This window comes from Channa argus, chromosome 11 (assembly GCF_033026475.1).
Source record: "Channa argus isolate prfri chromosome 11, Channa argus male v1.0, whole genome shotgun sequence".
NCBI lineage: Eukaryota > Metazoa > Chordata > Actinopteri > Anabantiformes > Channidae > Channa > Channa argus.
In genome coordinates this window covers 8,333,636-8,355,111 of record NC_090207.1, presented here as the reverse complement: position 1 = coordinate 8,355,111, position 21,476 = coordinate 8,333,636, and the positions used below count along the sequence as shown (strand labels likewise).

The window sequence follows — 21,476 nt, the reverse complement described above, 5'->3', positions numbered from 1 at the left end:
ATTCATTTCGTGAGGGGGAGAATGAAAAGGGGTTAAAGTAGCAGGCAGATACATAGGTACTGTATTTTGTTTTGCATAAAAAAGAGGCCCAAGTTGCACCTGGCTCTGGATTTTTAAGTGATTTTCATGGGCACTGGAGGAAGTCTTTTAATAACTAAATTCCAAAAATCCACATAATATCGTGTGATCTAATCGATCTAATCAGTTTGTACATTATATGATTCAAATGATCTGTGCCAAAATAGACCTTATCTTCTTGGTGTAGGCCTCGGACATCCTCCCCATACTCCATAAACAGATCCACTTAATTTAAGACTGATGAAGAAGTGAATGAATCCTTATACCACAGCATCATGTGACATGGTGAGACTGCACAGGAACATATGTGTGTATGTGTTGAAATAATAAGATAGGACCGAAAGCTGGGTTTTGTCATATATGTGTGCACACTCACAACGCAATAATCAATGAAATCCAACACAAATGTATATTATATATATAGAGAGAGCCTGCAGTATTGCACCTTTGTGCCAAGATATACATCTTCCCAGTGGGACGGGCTCACCGCACTCTCCCCCTGAGGAGAAAAGGAGGAGGAGTGCACGGTTAGTAATTTGGATAGAGGGAAGGGCCCCACAGGTAGAGGCAGGGAGATGAAAAGGTGCAACTATGAAGAAGCGTTGGAAGAACAGGACAGAGCTTTGAATCAGATGGGAAAACAGCATTAATCAATATCTCTCCTCTACTCTACCAGGAGCAGCATCTTATAACGGCTTTGCAGACCTCCTCGGGCTCCAAGACATTAATTCATCACATTCTTAATAATTAATGTGCATCAAAAACATTGATGATATATGTACACATGATCAGAATGCATAAATTCTACTTGTGGATGATTCACACTCTCTCCAGGGTGATTTATCCATGTTGTTTGTGGGCAGCTACAATATCTGTCTTCGGTATTTACTGCAACTTTGAAACAACGCTGCTAATAATACTTTCTATAAATCATGTTCAACCTGATCACAGAACAGGTGCAACTTGACCAATACAGACATCTTGGGTGAGTCAACAGAATATGAACTCAGTGACAGCACTGTGCATGGAACCGTGTGAGAAAGAGCTGAGAAAAGTTTGTTTCTGACACATCTAAAGATCTTCAAGGAGAATTTTCAAAGGACTTTATAGGATAGTATGACATGTTGGAACACAGACCTCCTTGCAGAGAACTAGATGAGAAAACGAATACTGCATCTAGCACCTATGCAGTAAAAATGAAGCAAGAGGCAGCAGCCGGTTAGTTTAGCTTAGAACCAAAAAGCCTGGCTCTCTCAAAAGGCAATTAAATCACTAATAACATGCTATATCACTTTTGTTTAATCGTGTACTAACTTAAGTGTTATATGACCCACATTAAATCCCAACAAACTCTGGTTTCAAGTTAGGTTTAATGCGTTATCTGCCTGACTGTTTTAATCAATGACCAGTGGCTCTAACCTTACAATTCCTCCACCAATATGAATTTAGGTATCAATATAGGCTTTTCCAATATAATTATCTGCAATGAATAAGCATTCTGATAATGCAAAACTATTCCTCACACATGGAAGCTGAAACATATCTAACCTGACCACAACAGAACTTGAGTCCTTTTGTGTAATCAGCAGGGAGACAAGAAGGTCATCTGGCACTGAAGATAAAGGTGGATGTGGATTTGGTTTGTGTGTATGTGTGTGTACCAATTTTAACCGACGCTGTCCATCTCCCTCGCCCACCATGGGCAGGCCAGGCATCTGTCATCCACATTCCTTAGATTATGGAGGGCCATCCCAGGCGAACAGAGACAAGTCTGGACCCACCTGGGTAGACCCTGGTAAATTCCACTCATGCTTGCAGACCCACCGTTATCCCCCACTGGGATAAGGAACGCTGGGGAGAAGTGGGCGCATTGCTCTCTTCAGTAGATAAAAATCAAAACCAGTATTTGAATCTGCTGAAATTTGAGTTGGTTGTATATGAGCCGCAGGAGATCTCAGTGTAAATGACCCCTGGCAGGCAAGCAGCCACCCCAGGTCTTTGCTGTGATGTCCACGCTGTACCCACCCACCCCACTGACCCCCCCCCCTGCTCTCAGTAGTATTGTCTTTTGCTAGATGCTGCTGTTTGGGGAGAGAGGGCCTCGGCTGGGGGAGGGCAGGCTAGGGCTATCGACACCAGGCCTATTGTTTCTCAGCGACCCCCATTCAGGGTCATTTAGCATGCGACACCTCTAGGGGCACAGTGCATTACTAATGGCACAGAAGAGCAATAAATGTGCCAGCTCTCTACACTCTAACCAATGATGGGAAATAAGACAGGAGCGATGGAAGGGGGGTGGGGGTGGCAATAAGAGGGTGACAATATAGACGCGAAACTCAAGTTAAAAAGGAAACAGAGGTAGCACATAATGGATGGCCAGACGAATGGCAGCAAGAAACACCAGGGTGACGCAGACAGAGACACTGAAGGAGCTTATCTTCATACCTGAGGAGGGTGTGTGCACAAATGTGTGTTCAGTGTAAGTGATGAGCAGGTCAGCAGCCCACAGGGGCATTCCTGCCCTGGCATCAAAAGGAATATGACAAAGAGACACTGGGGGAGGGGGCTGTAGACAGGCTGGAAAAGGCCCAATATTTACCACAGCTGGGTCTGCCCCAACTACAGGAGGTGGAAATGAATGCACAAACCTTTCACACTGCTGGGCCCATAATGCTCACTTTTCATTTGCTCATTTATTGTCTTCTTACCAAGCAAGATACTTTAGTTTACTGAAAGGTGATGGGCACACTCCATGCATTTACATGACTTCCTCATAGTCACCATACTAATTATTAATTAATCATTTTGTTTATTTTTAGTTTGTGCAGTTTGTTGTTAAAATATTTGCTGTAAATTCCCCTTTGTGACCACTTGCAGAAACTCCATGTTTATGCTCAGGATTTTTGCCATTTATAATTTTGCCGCATAATAGACATTTGCTGTGTCCATGTCTTGTACGCGTGCAATTATGGTAGTGAACGCTGTTAATCCCAATGACAAAGTGCTGTACTTGTAGAACACTAGTAAGCAAGCCATAACAAAGGTCTGATAATTACTGTTCTAACAGGAAGCATCACAAGAAAAAAAATACATACACATGAATCTCATCACGACACACCAGTACATACTGAGAAAAAGCCTGAAGCAAACTTCAGAGTATAATCACTTAAAAAAAGACAAGAGACAAGTGATGTACAAGTTGGCTGCTATTACAAAAACAAACACACAGACAGATTTCTTATTTTTTGCAGGAGAAAAGAAGCAAATTCAAACAAACTTGGTTTCAATCAAGCTTTTAATGAAAAGATCATAAAATAACAGTTTATTTTTCCTCACTGCTGTACATTAAGACTGCAAGGTTGTGAGTGCTGAGGTCAGCTGTATTACACTTTTATGACACTTGAGTTTGCGAGCCCCACCGCCACGCACGGCAGTGGCTCTGACCTGAATACGAGCTCTCTGAGGAGTGGAGATAAAGAGAGAGAGTCCAACCTGGGTGCTGCCAAAAGCCACAGAACGTGTCGCATAATCTCACCATATATACTGGTGTGTGTTTGTTTGTTTGTGTGTGTTTGAAGTCTACTTGGTGGGAAATGTATTTGCAGTTGCGGTGAGTGTACATGCATGCTAGCAAAAGTGCACCTGGGTGTGTGCACCTTTGCATGTGAAGTGTGTTTGCCAAAGGGGAAGGTTTCTTGGCTTTTAATTATTTATTAGCAAAGACCCTATGTCTCTATTCCAGAGCATCTTAGCCCATGGATCCTGATACATTATTAAGGGGCTGTACCTGAAGAAAATGGATCAGCTAGAAGGCTTGATACACCTACTTCATGGGCAGCCCTATCAACCAACTCTTCAAGTACTATTTATTAGCAGCTAATCATGTCTTTACATTAATGTAGTGTACGTCAAGGTGACACTGTACCTTTAAAAAACAAGAAAACACAAAAAAAACATGTAGATTAATGGTTATTTACAAATATCTGCTGCTACAAATGCCAGGTCAAATGATATTTGGTTAGAGATGGACGGCAAAAAAAAAAAAAAAAAAAAAAGAAAAAAGTAGTCAGATGTGATATAATGGCAAGATAGCACATTTCTGTAAACACTGAAAGTTTTGAGGTAATTTGGTGTTTTCCGTTCTAGTCACTACTGCACAATGTCAGCGGAGGTACAGTAAATACTGATGTGAAATGTAAAATGCAGCGGGGAGGATACAGTCGCCTACACAGTAACAGAGATTACAGAGGATCAGGCGTATCTGAGATAAAGCAAGGGACAATAAAGCTTAGGTAGGTTTTATGGCATTGGAGTTCATTTTAAAACTGGCTTTGGTTTAGTCTGCCGAGGTAAGAAGGAGCATCTCCATAAATAACTGGACAGACCAGCCCCTCTGCTATACAAATGCTTGGAGTGAATGGCAGTAGTAACAATAACTGTACAGGTAGCAAGAACACCAAGAAATTAGATGAAAACTTAAATGCTCAGAGCAGAGTACAGACTCTCAGTTGAGTTTCCTGCTTTTTATATTCATTTTTAAAGCTTTTGTAACACTGCATAATGATATGATATTCCAACAATCACACAGCAACAAAGATGAGGTAAGAGAAAGACAAACAGTAAAGTGTAAGTTATATGTGAACTGGTATGACAGCGTCTGGGTCCTCCCAGAAGCCTTGAAAAACATACAAAGTGCACTTAGTAAAGCTATCTTATCCACCGTTTCTAAAATCCTCCAACGTGGAACTAACAGACACTAAAAAGTAATGTAAAAGAGATGGAAGAAGTAGTAAGTGTGTTAACACAAAATGTAACAATAGTCACGAGAACACAAGCAGTGTTCATTTCTCCTGTGATAATGTTTGTGTGTTTTTTTTTAAATCGCAGCAGCATGGCAACACCCAGGAAGAGCAAGGTGGAAAAGTTACAGTAGCCTCCATTCTGCACAGACAGGTCACAGTGTCCTGCCTGTGTCCACAGACACACACAAGAGGTTAAAGTTCAACTCCCCTAGTGTGCAGTCATTCAGTGAGAACTCAAGAACACATGGGTAAAAAAAAAAAAAAAAAAAACACCCATGGTGAATCACATAAAATTAAAAAACCCTACAGACTGTCAGGAAAAACTGAGAAAAGAAGATATTAAATGCCATAGACCATTTTCTTTGAGTTGGAAAAAAAAAATCTTTCACAAAAAGTCAACTTCACAGATTGTGGTTAATGGCTATGTTTTGTGTCTCATTTTTTGATTCTCAGCTTGAAATCCTTAAAACAAAAACAAAACAAAAAAGGGGGTCCTGCCTCCACCTCAGTCTCACACACTGAGAAAACTCTTTGCAGAGGTGACGGCAGGACCAGAAATAAATACATTCATCACTGATAATAGACATTTGATAAAAAAAGAACACTGTCAATAAGTGTTTGCACCAACTTTGTATGAGGCCCGGCTAGCCAGAGGTTTGTGCTGCTTTTACACACAGAATAAGGGCAGCTAAAAAAAAAAAAGAAAAAAGAAAAAAAGAAAACGTTTCATAACATCAAAAGTAAAACATTCACAGTTAAGACTACATAAGCCTGTTAACATGCAGTGGGGGAAAAGCTACATTCTCCAGATAGGTGTCAATAACAGCCAGCATATGAGATTTACCACGTTACTAAAACAACCCATTCAAGCATCACCCACCCACTCCTACATATGAAGAGACTCAAGAAACAGAGGCAGCCCTCAAATGCATGTGGGTAAACACTGAGATACAACATTGACTCAAGACTAACAATGCCTTTTGATTAATATGTCAAGGACATACTACGCACCCCCCATTGCTGCTAGCCCATCTGAAGACAGGCCAGAGGGCAAGGAGATTGGGGCACAGGGTCACCCCAAAGCCAGCTGGGAGAGGGGTGGGGAGTGAGGGGGTGTGCTTAAACCACACACACCCCTCCCCTTAATTAAATATGCAGTTCACCTCGTGCTTGACGCTATGCCTTTGTTTTGGCAGCAACCTCTGTGGTAAGCATCTTTAAAAAAAAAAATAAAAAAATGTAAAAATAAAAATACATACACACAAAACCAACTCCCTGGCTGGCCGAGCCTCCACTGAGGTCTGTAAATCTGTTAAAAGTTTATGTAAACAATGAGATAAATACATATGTTTCTTTTTAGAGCCACACATGGTTCCATAATCATTCAAATGTGCTTTGGTTTAAAAAATAGTTTGTGGATTTGGGTATGAGCTTTTTTCTTCTTCTTCTTCTTCTTAGTTCTTTGTACAACTTTGCAACTATTTCTGAACATACTGTGTTACTAACAAAAATGTAGACTTGTTACGAGCTGCCTCGCCTTTGTCAAGGCTCTTTGTGTTAGATGAAAAAGTACCCCCCTGTTTGTCATCAATATGAAACTAGTGTTTTGCTTTTTCCCCAGGATTAAAATACAGAAATCGATACAATACTATGTCTTACAAATGTAGCTGAGAGTCTGCATTCACAGACGCAGAACAATCCCTGAAGTATTTGAATAATAGTAGTACTAGTAGTAATAGTAGTAGTAGTAGTAGTAGTAGTAATAGTAGTAGTAGTAGTAGTATGGTCACAGTTTGGAGTTCATAGTTTTTTCTTTGTTATGTCAAACGAGCAAGCATTCAAATGCAGCTGCAAAGTCTTCTGCAGAGATGGCTAGAGATCGTGTTGTACAAAAACACCCTTTGCGTGACAGACATTATGTCGTACAGCAGTAAGTGCTGACAAGTACAATAACGTTTGAAGGCAATGCATTGTGGACTCCCTCTTAACCTGGAAGAGGTCACAAGCAACAATGAATCAGGCGATAAATAACATGTTTGTGGTTGGGGGCTGGGGAGTGTGGAAAAACTCATAGATGTACCATGCAATCACTAAACAGGAACTGCTTAAACAGCAAGACAACAACATGAACAAGCAACAACTCTGGGAGTCCAGGTCGCGAGTACCTTAAAACAATAGTGATGGTTGTGTAGGTGTAGCTGCATCCCTATAGTAACAACAAACATTTCACAGACCATAACATGAGAACGAAAGAGGAATTAAAAAAAAAAAAAAAAAGCCAAGAAGACGGTTAAACCAACAAAATAGAGGAATGCCTATACCAAAAACTTGTAGTGAAGGTTCACACTCCACAGTGTAGTTCTTAAGAGATGATACACTGGACAGGTTTCAGTGAAACCTACAGACATCAGAGGGGCCAATCCCAACTTAAGGTTACTTAAGATGAGGTAAAGCTTTAAAATAATTTACATGTATTGTGTGGTATTATGGAATACAGACAAATGGGCTGTCCAGTGCACCTCTGCTTCTCCCTTCTTAATACAAGTTTTCTCAAAGTCTGGCTCAAAAAACAAAACAAAAAACTAACAAGCAACTGGAACTTCACATTAAAATTCTGATTATAATTCCTTTCTTTTTTTTTTTTTCTTTTTCAGGTTTTTTTTTTTTTGGTCTGAACAGAACACATACAATGTCACCAAGTCCTGTTTTTAAAGTCAGGGAATATAAAGTGATAAGGACTCCGGATACCAACAAAAAGAAAGGTTTTTAAACTTTACCAGCTTGGGTTAGGCGGTAAAGTATTCATCACACTGGCCCACCAATCAGCACAAGCTTTTCCTCACAAACCACAAGAACCTTCAGTCTCAGAGTCATTGGCCAAAACTCCATCAAAAGAATGGGTTTCTTTGTGGGGACTTAGGGAATATAATTCATAATTTGTTTTATACAGTAAAAAGAAATCAAAACTGAAATAATTTAGTATGCTATATATCTTAAGTACATCTCTTTAAAAACTTTGGTTATGAACTTGTCTAGCAATGTTTGTTAGTTAGCTCTGTTCTCCTTAACATTCATAAGATCTTTGGAACGCTATACATCTAAACTAACTAACCACTATTTGCTCCAGGCAGGAAGCTACAGTACGTTTTGAGGTGGGGCCACACTGAGCAGGGCACCCAAAAGCTATATTTGACAAGAAAAAGCAACAGCTAAAAACAATAATAATGTAAAATATCTATGAGCATTAAAAACCTGTGTTGAGAGATGGGCAGGTTAAAGCATTAGGTGAAAAGTTATCATAATCTACACACTTTTTACAATTAATTACATACGAACTTTCAACTAATCAACATAGAGTTCATAAGAGTAATCAGAGGTAGCAAGGTCACAAGCCTATTTAAATAGACTTTTCTTTTTTCTGAGGGGAGGAAAGCTATACAGACAAAAAAAAAAAAAAAAAAAATTATAAATGTACCCACTGAACATATTGTTCAGTCTAAAACGCCCTCCTTACCCCTTTTAACCCCACCCCAACTCAAATCCCTCCCCTCAACAAGAAAAATCCCAAGACCTTCCAGTTTAAACAGTCACTGAAACGTTACAAGTTCTTTAAGTAAAACAAGTACCTCATGGGTTTATCTTTCCAACCAGGAATCGTTCCTGGCACACTAGCAGGCAAAACCGATAAAAATGAAAATCCTCTTTGTATTACAGTGAACAGCTGTGCAGAGGGCATTGACTATTGGTTGTATGTAAAACTTAATCCAATGTCATCCCACCATCTTTCAGGACTTTCAGTTAAAGCAAAGAGATGGTCCCCAACCCAGTTACCCCTCCTCCTACATACAAATCCCCATCACCCACATCACAACAGATATAAAGCTGTCAGGGTTAAAATAATCTTTTTGCTGAATTATTGCCAGTATTGTTTTCATGGGTTTTTGGTCAAAATAGCAATGTAGTACAGATCGTTTTTCCATTTGAGGACCAACCTCAACACAATTCAAAGCTCAAAGGTCGAAGAGAGGAAGGCTGCTGGAGGGGTATGAGGTGAGGGGGAGGCTTGACATTATATCAGTACCCACATTCACATTTCACAGACTTGCAATGCAGACCAGAAGTCATGCCACTCCACCATGGCTTTGGGACTTTGGAGCGAGACGGGAGTAAACAGTCCCTCTAGAACTCCTGAGAGGTGAGAAGATGTCACTTGGTATCAGTGATGACATGAACCGTGCATCAACAAGACCCCTCCATCACCAAGAGGCCACTGCGGCCAACAGCTACATCACCATGTTAGCCAGGGCATCATAAACAGGAATTACTTTGTAAAACTATGCGTGTCTGCACGTGAATGTGTAACATGTGCGTTTCTTTGCTTTTGAGATGGAAAAATGTAGAGTTTGTTCTTTTTTTTTTTTTTTTAAATCCCAGAGTTCTTTGGCTTGATGAATTTCTAAGAGGGTGAGGTGTGCATTCTCAGGTGACTGATGAGGTTGCGCTGCTGAGTAAACTTTCCCCCGCATAGCTGGCATTCATACGGCTTCTCCCCAGAATGGACACGCATGTGCTCTGTCAGACGGTATTGCCGTGTGAAGCGCATGCCGCACTCCTCACATGCAAACGGCTTGAGGCCTAAGTGGCTGCGCATGTGGCGTGTCATGGTGCCCCTCTGGGTGAACATTTTACCACAGATGTTGCAGGGGAAGGGCCTGGTCAGCCAGTGGCTTTTTTCGTGTTGCCTCAGCGTTGCTGGGTCTTTGTAGCTCTTACTGCAGACTGTACACTTAAACGGACGTGTTTCAGAGCCAAAGTTGGAGGGACCGACAGGGGCAGAAAGGTCCTCAGCTTCCTCCTCATCTTCCTCTTTCACAAAGGTCCCTCCCTCTTCTTTGATGTAGAGCTCATCCTCAGTATGCGTCTCCACGTGAGCATTTAGCTGCTCAGAACTGGGGAAGCCTTTACCACAGGGAATGCACACATAGAGATTGTCTCCAAGTGCGGGCTCGAAACCTTCCTGCCTGTATACGTAGTTGGCACTGTGGTGCCCCCCTCCGGTTCCCCCTCCTGCACTCTCTCCATCACTTTGACCGCTCTCCTCACTGTGGTCCTGTCCATTCTCCCCTCCTTCTTCCTCATCTTTACAATGGAAGGAATGGTCAGAGGTGAAGCTGCTACCACTGCCCCCTCCAGCTCCAGATGAGCGTCCATCTTTAGGACCCACAATCACCCCATTAACCAGAGGCCTGTCACTATCTTCAGACTTTAGAACCGATGCCCCTCTCTTGGGCCATTCATTCTTGCGAGTTCCCTGCCGGGATTTCTTCTGAGGTGGGGGACCATCAGGTTGGTTTTGGTTTACCTCTAAGGTTTTAGAGGAACAGTTGAGTTCCATGGTCTCTGAGCCACAGGTGTCTACACCTGGTAGGGTGGTAGAGGAGTCATCCAGAGAGGCACTGTTGGTCGTGGATACTGAGGCAGATTGAGGGGATCCTTGGGAGTTGCTTTGTGGGCTGAGGGCATCAGTGACTGTCCCTGCAGAGGGAGGGCTCTTCTTGGACAGGTCTAGTCCAAGGTCTGGCTCGCCAGCACTTCCTCCACTACTGATATTACCATTACTGCTGCCATTTGCCCCATTTCCATTCTTCCCAGAGCTGCCGACAAACATCTCATCGTCTGAGAGTTTGTCCCGAAGGCCTTCATCTGGCTGTGGCTGTTCAGCATCGGAAGGGGTTGGAGGATAGTGGTTGTTGGAAACAGGTGTAGAAGAGGAAAGGCGCTGATTATTGAGGCGTAAGCGGCTAAGAGGAGCTGTAGTGGAGGGTTTACCTGGCAGGGGTTTCCCACCACCGCGCTTCAGTTTCTTTCTGCACAGAGCAGCGAGGTCATTGAGCTGGAGGTAGCTGGCTGCGGTTAAGAGGGCACTGAAGTTTTGCTCACTGCTCTGGTCTGATGAAGACAGGAGCTTCCCAGTGTAGATGAAGTCCAGAACTTGCCTGAATACAGAGGGGTTGACCATCTCTGTATCAAGGTTAATGAGGTTATCGTGGAGGACCAAAGATTTAAAGTAAATGCTGCTCGCGGCCAAAATATTCTTGTGGGCACGGAAGAGTGCATTCTCCACAACAATGATGACATCACACAAGAAGCCCTTGGCTCTCTGCTGGTTGAGTTGCAGCAGCAGTTGTTTGGCATGATTTGGCAGTTCCATTTCCACCTGTTTTCTTTCCTTCTGTCTCTCTCTCTCTCTCTCTCTTCCTACACGAGAACCACCTGAAGCTGAAAGAAAAACAAAGGTTAGTGGTTATAAATGGTTAGTTTTAAATTGTAGACATGAAGTATTACACTGATACAATATAAATTTGTCAAATACAGTGAATAAGCCAGACATTTTAAAAATGAAACAAGAACTTTGGTCTTCAGAGCACAAAATGTTTCTACACATGAAAAGTAAATAAATACTGACCAAACAATGTGCCTTGATCAATGCGGCATTCACTGACCTAGTAGCAAAACCGAACTCATACCCTTAAAAACCCTGCTTGTTCATGTCAGCTTGTTTAATTTCAAGTTTATTGCAGACTTCAGTAAAATAAAATTTTAATAAGTTTTTTTTAAAAAAAACTAACAGCTGCAGTGCTTTCATTTCTTAACACATCTACCAATTAAACTGCATGTGTTACAACTCCCACTGTGAGTACATCAATTTAAGGTTTTAGCTCTCAGGGGAACTCTGTTAGCACAGCGTGCCACATAATCACACAGCAGCTTAGAAACTAGAACCCTTCCCTCCCTCTCATTTTCCTTTTTAAACAAATTGCCATCCTACATGGATCAAGTTCTGATTGTACACGTTGCCACTGTTCCGGCACAAAGGCCAAAGGGGTGGTGCACAGGAAGGGGTAAAGTAACTACTTTTCTAAAGGTGCCACCTCTCAGCTTCTCTTCCCATCTCCACGAAGTAACTCTAGTTTCGGTGGGGTGCCCTCTTTAGAAAATCAGCTCTCTCCAGGCTCAATTAGGTCATGGTAATGTCAGCCCTACCCCATTGTCTGGGAGTGGAAGTAGGTGGCATAGTGGGCCTGGGGGGGGGGGGGAATAAGGTGACACCTAAACAGGTAAAACTACACAGGAGCTAGAGCAGAAGAGGGGGTGGGGTGTGGCTCAAAGACAAGGAAAGTACCATGTGATCCTCCAGAGGCCCTTGTTTATGGAAATGGGACAGATGACTCTCATTCACAGTTAAATTACCATCTGATGACCTATTGCATAACACGGGACTGGTACTTTCTATGATACTTCAGTGTACTTCTAGGTGTGACACAAACTTGATTAAAGCAATTTATTGAAATAGATGCAAAGAACCTGACGTTATCTGATGGTAACAGTAGTAGTGTGGCTTAGTTGAGTCACTACGCTCTCTCCCTGACTCATGTTTTACATGTTCTTAAAGCTCTGGGTATGTTGGGAATACGGACACACATTTTAAATGCGCCTGATCAGAGCACTGTATAACGTATATACAGGAGACTACAAACTAATGCAGGGAAGCACTCAAGCTGTAAATACAAAAGAAAATTCACTATTTCAACCTAGTGCCAACCTAGAGATTTTCTGAAAATAATGTGTTATAAAAGACAGCAGAGCTCTTCCATCTCAGAGATGGTCACATCTCTAACTAAATGTGAAAAGAGGATAAAAGAGCATATCACACGAATATCATAGAGCAATTTAAAATGGGCTTATCATTTTGAACATTGTAATGTTAACAAAAGCTTTTTTCTTGTTCCAAAGTTGCAGTAAGTCACGTAACAATTAATGAGTTTCTTCTCATTCATTGTTATAGCCTCTGTCAGAAATGTTAGGCAGATGATGCCAATGGAGCAGTCTCTGAAGCAACTGATTCATTCATTCATTCCAAGAAATACTGCTCAACTCAAAAATATGATGTCACAGGCTGAGATGGACATGAATGTTCATGCTTTCATTTCATAGCTTTCAGTCTTTTCTTTTTTCCCTGTTGTACCTGTCTTTGAAAAACAGTTCTGAATTATTTGCAAGAGCTACAAAAAGCTGCTGCTAAGCTCTTAACCAGGTCTTATTACTGATCTCCTTACACCAAGTCCCTATCAAATTCAGAATTCTTTAGATTATTTGTAGAGATTTGCATATCAGGCGCCTGCCCACTTAAGAGATCTAGTGCAAACCTCTGTCACCAGTAAGTTCCTCACTTCAGGCTCAAAACAACAAAAACAAAAATGATGTTGCAGCTTATACATTCTGGAACTTCGTCTCCTTGAACTTAAGATCATTGGACACTGCATTTGCCTTTATATAGTAGTTCAAGACCCATCTGTTCGACTTGCCTTGTGTTATATAAATACAGACTTAATAATTATAATAAGGTCAAACAAACTGCCACTGAAGAAAGTGACAGTATATAAGATCTGGTGGCAGGGACTACAGATGTTTGGCTGAAATCAGCCCTGTTGGAACTGGCTAGCTGATACAATCAGCTGGACTGATCATTACTCTCAAGACCAGGTCTGGGCTTGCCTCCTCTGCTATGACACTTTTACCAATGGTCTTCATCCCCTCCCCCATATTTCCTCTGCTTCTCCAGTCTTCTTTTTATGTTCCCAACCTCACCAGCCTCACACTGGGCATCAAGACACATCCCTGGAGTTTCCTGTCCCCAGTGTTAATGATAATGAGCTACTCTGGATAATATAGATCTGCTGTTGATTGAAGAATGTTAAAAAGGGGCGTATAGCACTCAACCCTGCAAGTGGTAATGCAAAAGAGGTTCTGCTATGCTATGATGCCAGCCAGGAAGCCATATATCAGTCAAGTCTCACACACACATACACACTTCTGCAGGCTTTATGGGGGTATTCAAGAGGCTTTTCCGGCAGACTGACATAAAAGGGGGCTGGGCTAAGAACAGAGAAGCCGGGAGGAAAAAAAAAAAAAAAAAGAGCCCTCCCCCACCTTCCTCATCTTCTCATCCCTCGTTCTCTCTCTCAACCCCCCCATCACCCATAAGGCTACTCTCTTCCCTTGGCCCCTCCAGTGCTGTGCTGGTTGGATTGCAGGGAGCTGCTAAAGGATTACCGCTGATCTATATGCAGCTAGGGTGGGACGCATGTAGGCCCCGCTCCCCTTCCAATGGTACTGCCCAGGAAAACAGGCTTAATACCACAGGGGACAGACAGGCCTGTACCATCATGGCAGCTCAGTCTGAAAGAGTAAAACACCCTTTGTAGAACTATTTCCACTTGTATATCTTTGCCATTGTTGTTACACCATCACTTCCTCACAATTGTAGTGTGAAGTTAGGCAGGGATGAAGCTAGAAAAGTGACCGTACTAAAACAGCTAGAATAATGTCTCTAGTAATCACAAGGCCTAGTTCATTAGTTCACTAGTAAAATGTTACGTAGTTAACATTAAGTATTTTCTACAGGATTGGATCCCAGTATTTTTAAGCTCAGTGCAAATGCTGGCAGGGAGGTTGAGAGATGGCAAGATGGCTGATCAGAAGCGGCTTTACAAACTTGACTAGGCCTGACCAAATATGGCCCCGCATTGTAACAAAAGCCAGCTATGTGTTCAAACTGCACACCAGGGTACATATAGCACTTAAAACAAAGCCATGGGCACAAGATAATCACACTGTGCTAATCTTTTCAAACACAGAAAAACTATGTTAAACACACAGCACCCAAAAACTTAGCCTAACCAACTGCCAATTTGTTTCAGGAGCATGTTAACAGGGGGATGAGCAGAGAAACATGTTTACACAGACTTGACAGACATGTTCAGGACACTGTATTCACGCATTGGTTTCACACAGAAAACTAGCTATCGTCAAAGTGCCACCCGCATTAAATTAATGTCACTCTAATCTAAATTTAAGCAGTGATAACACATCTTGATCTGGTTTGACTTCCTTTAGTGCTGCCAGCCATTGCATCCTTTCTTCAAGGAGTTTATGGATTAAACGGAGTAGGTAAACCTTTCAGAGTCAGTATTCATGCAGCAAAGGTGACTGAGAGAGCAGTGGGCTGTGGCACTAATCTCTTGAATAGAGGATAGACAGCCAGAAGACAGGGCAGAGGTGAGGCAAAGTCCTATAGTGCAATAACAAAACACACCCTACTACTGTGAAAGGTCATCCACTAACAACCAATTGAAAACAAGGCCGAGTAGGATTTTAAAAAATATATTCAGCCGAGGCTTTGGAGGGGTGGCAGTGGCTCAGTTGGTAGAGTGGCCGCGTACCCACCATAGGGTCGGAGGTTCGCTCGCTCTTCCTGACCACATGTCAAAGTGTCCCTGAGCGAGACACCGAACCCCCAACAGCCCATCCCCATCCCCAGCCGTGCAGTGCCAGTCCCAAGCCCGGCAGAAAATGGGGATGGTTGCGTCAGGAAGGGCATCTGGCGTAAAACTGTTGTCAAATCAACATGGGGACAAATGATCTGCAGTGGCGACCCTGAACTCACAGGATAAGCCGAAAGGACAAAAACAAAAAGCCTAGGCTTTGGAACAAGGTTATCTTTGACACTTATTTCCTTAAACTATATACTGTAATGACTTTGTAAGACTGTGTACATGGTGAAATTTTCCAGAGAAAAAAAAAGGGCACATGTGGAGGTAGAGACTGATTTAAGAAGACAGAGAAAGAGATGTAATCATGCACATAAGTAAAAGGCCTTGGTGTGTGCGCACCGTCACAGAGGCAATGCACTTACGCACACACAGCACACTGATGGGCGAGAGTGGGGGAGGGGCTAGGGGGATGGTACAAAGCCAGTTTGAAATACAAACACCAAGCAACCACAACTGAGCCATTTCAACACACTGGTGCATGGGTAAGGTTTATCCAGGATTCATGAGTACTCATGAGTCATCCGAATTTCCGTATTCTTGTAAATACAATAATGGCTCCTAGTACCCAAATCCCAATGACAATAAAGCTGTGCTTTTCATGTACTTGCTCTACATGTTCCCTTACACCTGTGTCATCTCTGCTGCTTCAAGAGAAATGCAACAAGCCTATTTGTTATGATTTGATTATGATTTTAGTGTCAATACTGTGTTTGCACAAACAGGTTACTAGTGCAAATCTCATTAAGATAAAAAAAAAGAAAAATAAGAAAATGCCTATGTTCTCTGCAGTACCCTGGTTAGTGTAAAATCGTCAGGTACGTGCAGGTGGTGAGTGAGTGATTTGCTCCGTGCTAGGCAATTTTACTAATATTATACTAGTTAGTTGTGTAAACTAGATTACTTATTTTTTTCTTATTTCTGACAGTTTGGATTACTTACAACAATTACGAGTACACAGCAAAGCGCTATCCATTCCCTGCCTGAAGTCTTTGTCAAGCACATGCATATAAGATAAAAACTGAAATACTGTTATAGGTGTAAAAATGCAAATAAATCAGGTTTATCCAGCTGGAATCTAGTACTGTTAGCAGTTTCTTTCTTATACCCCCCTTTTGTTTAAGGACACCTGGTGTCTTAGTACTAGGTTATGGTTATGTAAAGGCACTGAGCAGAGAAATAAAAACATTGCAACAAAAATGTTTGCATTGAATTAATGGGCACGTCGTACATTCTTGTATTACATTTTCTCCAATTATACATTCACAGTACGATAACCAACCAAATGCCATAGAGATCAAAATATACAGTTATTTGTTTCAAAGACAGACTACACAGAAGGAAATAATAAGTGAAATCACCTGCTGTGGTTTTTGTTTGAGACAATACCTGCCTATCCTTGTGGCAAATGGATGGATATCTTTGATGCACAGCATCTGCTGGAATTCTGGACACTCCTCCAATTATATGTGTTTCTTCAGAGAAGCTGCAGGAGAGAATCCTGCTTTACAAAAGCTCAAAAACATTAAGGCTGTGAGCTGGAAACTTACATTTCTGCAGAATTGGTGGATACAAAAGCTAGTGATAAGGTGCATGACCCTAGTGCTGCATGGCTGAAGGCAGAAGTACATGAATTACAGTATCCCTGCCACAGTCTGAGTGCAACCAATTAATACTCATTGTCTGTCAGGCAGTTCAGTCATGTTGCAGACAAACAAACTCCAAACAAGGTGCAGTAGAAAAAAAGGGAACCATCTATTTCATCACAGCAGGGGGTCAATGGCTGCTGTGTACCCCAGGTGTGCCAGTACTGTGCAGTTAGGAAAGAAATGGATGGAGAGAGACACACACACACACCAGCCCTTCTACATGAACAGAAGTCGACCTGTACTAAGCATTTTCATGTGAATTCATACACTTTAAGGGAAAAAAAACTTCCTGTTTAAATAACACTTTTTACCTTTCAGGATTATCTCGTAACAGAGCATTAAAAGTAGTGGAAAAAACAAGAACAATTTTTCATAAGATTTTGCTTGTGGGATAAAGCATTAGTAGGAATCTTTCCTACAACACAACAGACCATGAATGAATACATTCTATGGTGTGCATGTCATTCACTGGTAATACTACACATAAAAACCACAAGCAAGTCTAGAAGGATTGACAGGTACACAAATAAACTCTCAGGTGTGGTAAAATAGCATGTGCAACCAAAGCTTTCCTAAAAATCACCCTCTTCAAATGTATTATTGTTAAGGTGCTGAACACTGTTATCTGTGCTGAGTCACAAACTTGCGTAGGCTTTAGAGACTGCGGCCAAGTTATTTATTGATATGGAACAATTTAATATCATGATTAAAAAGGTACAATAAAACATTAAACACCAGATGTCAGATTTTAGAGCTGAACAGGACAGGGCAGAAAGCCAGACACCATTTAAGGATAGTTAAGGCTGTGTAATAGCTATAAATGTACAATATGTGGGGAGAGATTATTAGCTATGTACATACTGTTGCTGAAAATACCGTCTGGTCCAGTATTTGTCTTGTAGCTACAGAAAGCTTTTGCTTTTTAATACAATTTCTTCTTTAATGCGACATTTACAAAAAATAAAATAAAAACATCTTTCTTATGATACTGTTCTTCAAAGGAACCGGAGAGCACCAGCATAATTGGGCCAGGCAGATTTCAGTGCAGAGTAACTGACTGGCTTATTTAATTGAATTTAAAGTGAATCTGAAGTATGTTAATATGACACTAAAAGCACTTCAAACCATCTCAATTAACAAAATGTTTACATGCATTAGTTGGGTGACTACCTAAATGTATGCCAATTGCTGTTTAAAAAAAAAGAAAAGAAAAGCTAAAAAAAAGAAATGCTTTGTTAGAACCTGATATGAACTAATCTATGTATTTAATACCTAACGAAAACATTTTTTAGCCTCATTCAAAACCAGTGTCTCTTTTTATCTACCATGGGTGTAATGCTCTGTGTCCCACAAGCTGTGTTGTATTTTTTGACTCAGGTGCATCAAGAGTGACAAAAAAACCAAACAAAAAATGACTTTCAGCGAGGCTAGCAGCAATGCCGGTTTACCCACAGGCCCCGCACACATACTGAATCTGTGTGTATCCTCACCAAAAGTGAAGTGATCAAACGAGTGACTGTATGATTTACATGATAAGGCACCCACTGTCTTAAGAGAATGAACTTTGTTGATGAGATAAAACTCCCCGTAAAAAGCAGCATACCCAGATGACCTGGTGTTCACATGCTTAGGCTAAGGACAGAGGGCATGTTGGGCAAGTACAGATCCTGTATGGTCCAAGGTCTTATAGAGATGCCACCCCCTCCTCCTCCTACTCCTCCTCCAGCCTTTACACACTGCGTAACCTTCTGGCTATCAGCACTACATTCCACAGACCATTTCTTCTCCTTAAAGAACAACAACAGCCCTGCCCTGTGGTGCTTTAGCCAGCAAACAAACGTAACTGCCTTCAAACAGGCAGCTCAGACAGATCTGTACACACACACACACACACGCACACCCAAGCCTAGCACAATCTATAAGTCCTCTTCCAACATGTCAGCAGAACATATAGCCTAAGTAGCCTTCTTACTGCGCTGTGGTGCCCACACACACCACTGAAAGCACGATCTCAATGTACACAGAATACTGTGTGTGTTGAGAAGGGGAAAGTAGGGTGAGGCAAGAGCAACCGGCTGATCATGAGGATCATGAGGCACATGCAACACACACTAAACACCCAACACACATGCACAGGGGCCTCAAATTACCCTCCAGGCTACACTTTGTAGTCCATACTAATCAATGAAACCAGTCACACTAATCATTTGACTTGACTTGGTCATTTTAATGGCCTAAATTAACTTAGTTGAAACTCGTTACTAGATGTACATGTGTGTAATATATATGACAGCAGCTACAGTATGCAGATAATCAGGCTTGTCATTATCATAACAAGTACAAGAGATCAATGGCTACTTTTTAAGCCATTAATCTTTTGGTGAATATTTACTTTTTGTTTCTGTTAGGGGTTTTAGTAGACCTCCCAGCATCCTACACATCTGCTACCCAGTCTAAATAGAACATTTTCCCAATTAGATACTATGTTGGTTACTAAAAAGCTCTTCTAAATAATGGGATCATTAATCATTACTACTCAATACTGCCAGTCTACAAAGCCTATCGCTGCTACAGATGCAGCACTGTCACCATCAAACGCTACAGTCACTACAGAGGGGGGCCCTACAAGCCTCGCAAAATAAGATTATGTATTTAGAAAAAAAATGTGTTGGGGTGCTTTTCAACTGCTCTTTGGTTTTGTAGTTAAAATGTACGGTTCAGCTAATTATGTGACCAAATTTGAGGGTGACAAAGCAAGTGCATACTTCCCCAACACTTCTAGAAGGTTGCAACCAGCTGAACTATAGACCTATAATTAGCCTACAGCACCCTGCAACCAACAAGATGTGCAGTATGTGGGTATATCCTCATATCGAAAAGATTTCCCTACAATTTTGACATCTTTTTTTTCAACCCCTTAACAAAATTCTTTAAACGGGTTGAGGCTAACAACAGCCAGCAGTTGGCATAATCGACTATACCAAACAAAATTGTCATGCACGACAGGATAAAACCGGAAAATCATTGTGGCTGAGCAACTTCTTATAGACAAACCTAACAATCTGTATGTGACAACACTATTTACTAAAGCAGTGACACATCTGATATCAAAAAATGGCTAAATACTTGCCAGGTTACTATTATTATACGGTCATACACATTGCAATTTAACCAGGCACATTAGGTCCAGTAAATTATCACAAACGTGCACATGCAGAAATATTGTCTAATGTGTATTGTATGGTATTTTTTTTGGACTCTGCTGAAACCAGCCAATTTAAAGCGTGGTTATACAAAACCAGCACTCATAGGAACCGACATTACTGACATTCCTGTGCTTTATTATCCCCATGCCATGCATAATCACCTGAGAAGCAGAGCTGCTTTCACACCTGAGCACATTATACCGTCTCATTAGCTATTAGGTGATTTGCGGCTGGACTGAGTTTAATTAAACAAATATTTCCATACGGATGGAGTTTGTTTTTGCTTTATGAGAGTGACGATTTCCATGCGGAAATCAATGTCACGCTAAACTCTTTCAGCAAAACAATGTAACGTTCCGCCCACACTGTAACTGATTACAAACATGGTCGATGTAAACCAGTAGCTCACCGAGAGACTATAGGGGCACACAGATGAGAGGATGTTTACGCCACAGTGCTAAAAATTCAGTAGCTGCGTTTAAATTAGTACATCTCCAAGTCTCTTTAACAAAATTTAATTTGCACAAGGTGGCGCAACCTACATATAAATAACCCAGGTGTTACCGCAACATCTCTACAAGAATCAGGATGGTTGATCTCACGTAAAACCCACACGTTCAGTCCGGGTTTCATCTGTGAAAAGCCTCAGTGTGACCAACACGACAGCCACTGGTTTAACTGGTTGGGATCTCCACCAATTCCCCTAGATTTCGGTAAACACTGCTAGACGCGGATTTCTGGGTCTTACACACGAAAAAGCGACGTAAAGTGTGGAAACATTCTCGTGAGGCGCTGCGTCGAGCCGCTTGTGGAGCCTTTCTGTCGCCTAACGTGCTTTGCCAACCCAGTAATTATTTGGTACACCCGTCCTGTGAGGCATCCCATATAAGCCCACGACACCAAAATAAACGCCGCGACATTTACAGACTATTAATTTTGCGGTCTGAAGCAGAAGCCCTGATAAACTTGGGACAAACGACGTGGGATTTCTCGGCTTGCCAAGCAGGCTGGTAGACCCCAGAACAGGCACCAGCAGAGCCCCTTTTTGTTGGCACGCCGTGAAAAAAAAAACACACACACACACACACAACCGTAACACCGAAAACCCTTGCGATCCTTGCAGCGGCTGGTAGAAAAACGATCCGATCAAAACAAACGCGAAATAAGCACAATGGCGCGTTTACAACCCACCCGAAAGAGAAATGATTTCTTTAAAATACCTTATTACATCGGTAGGATCGTTCTCAAGCGTTCTTTACCATCCTCTTGCTCATCTCACAGCCTTCGGGACGCCATGTTGCAAGCTTGTGACGTTAGGCTTCCTCACCCCTGACCCACATTTGAATAGAA

At 41.7% G+C, this 21,476-nt stretch overlaps 1 protein-coding gene across 1 annotated transcript; it reads right to left on the bottom strand.

Moving 5' to 3' along the window:
* Positions 1 to 3,355: 3,355 nt before the first annotated feature.
* On the bottom strand, positions 3,356 to 21,456 carry hic2 (hypermethylated in cancer 2). The gene is made up of 2 exons (XM_067521474.1): positions 21,347 to 21,456; positions 3,356 to 11,159 (listed from the first exon to the last, which is right to left on the bottom strand). The coding sequence occupies exon 2, from the start codon at positions 11,089 to 11,091 to the stop codon at positions 9,337 to 9,339; it is 1,755 nt and encodes a 584-aa protein (XP_067377575.1). The 5' UTR covers positions 11,092 to 11,159; positions 21,347 to 21,456; the 3' UTR covers positions 3,356 to 9,336.
* Between the last annotated feature and the right edge of the window lie 20 nt (positions 21,457 to 21,476).

What these genes read in the sequence shown, in the direction of transcription:
- hic2 (XM_067521474.1), bottom strand. Translation starts at nt 11,091, where the DNA reads ATGGAACTGCCAAATCATGCCAAACAACTGCTGCTGCAACTCAACCAG.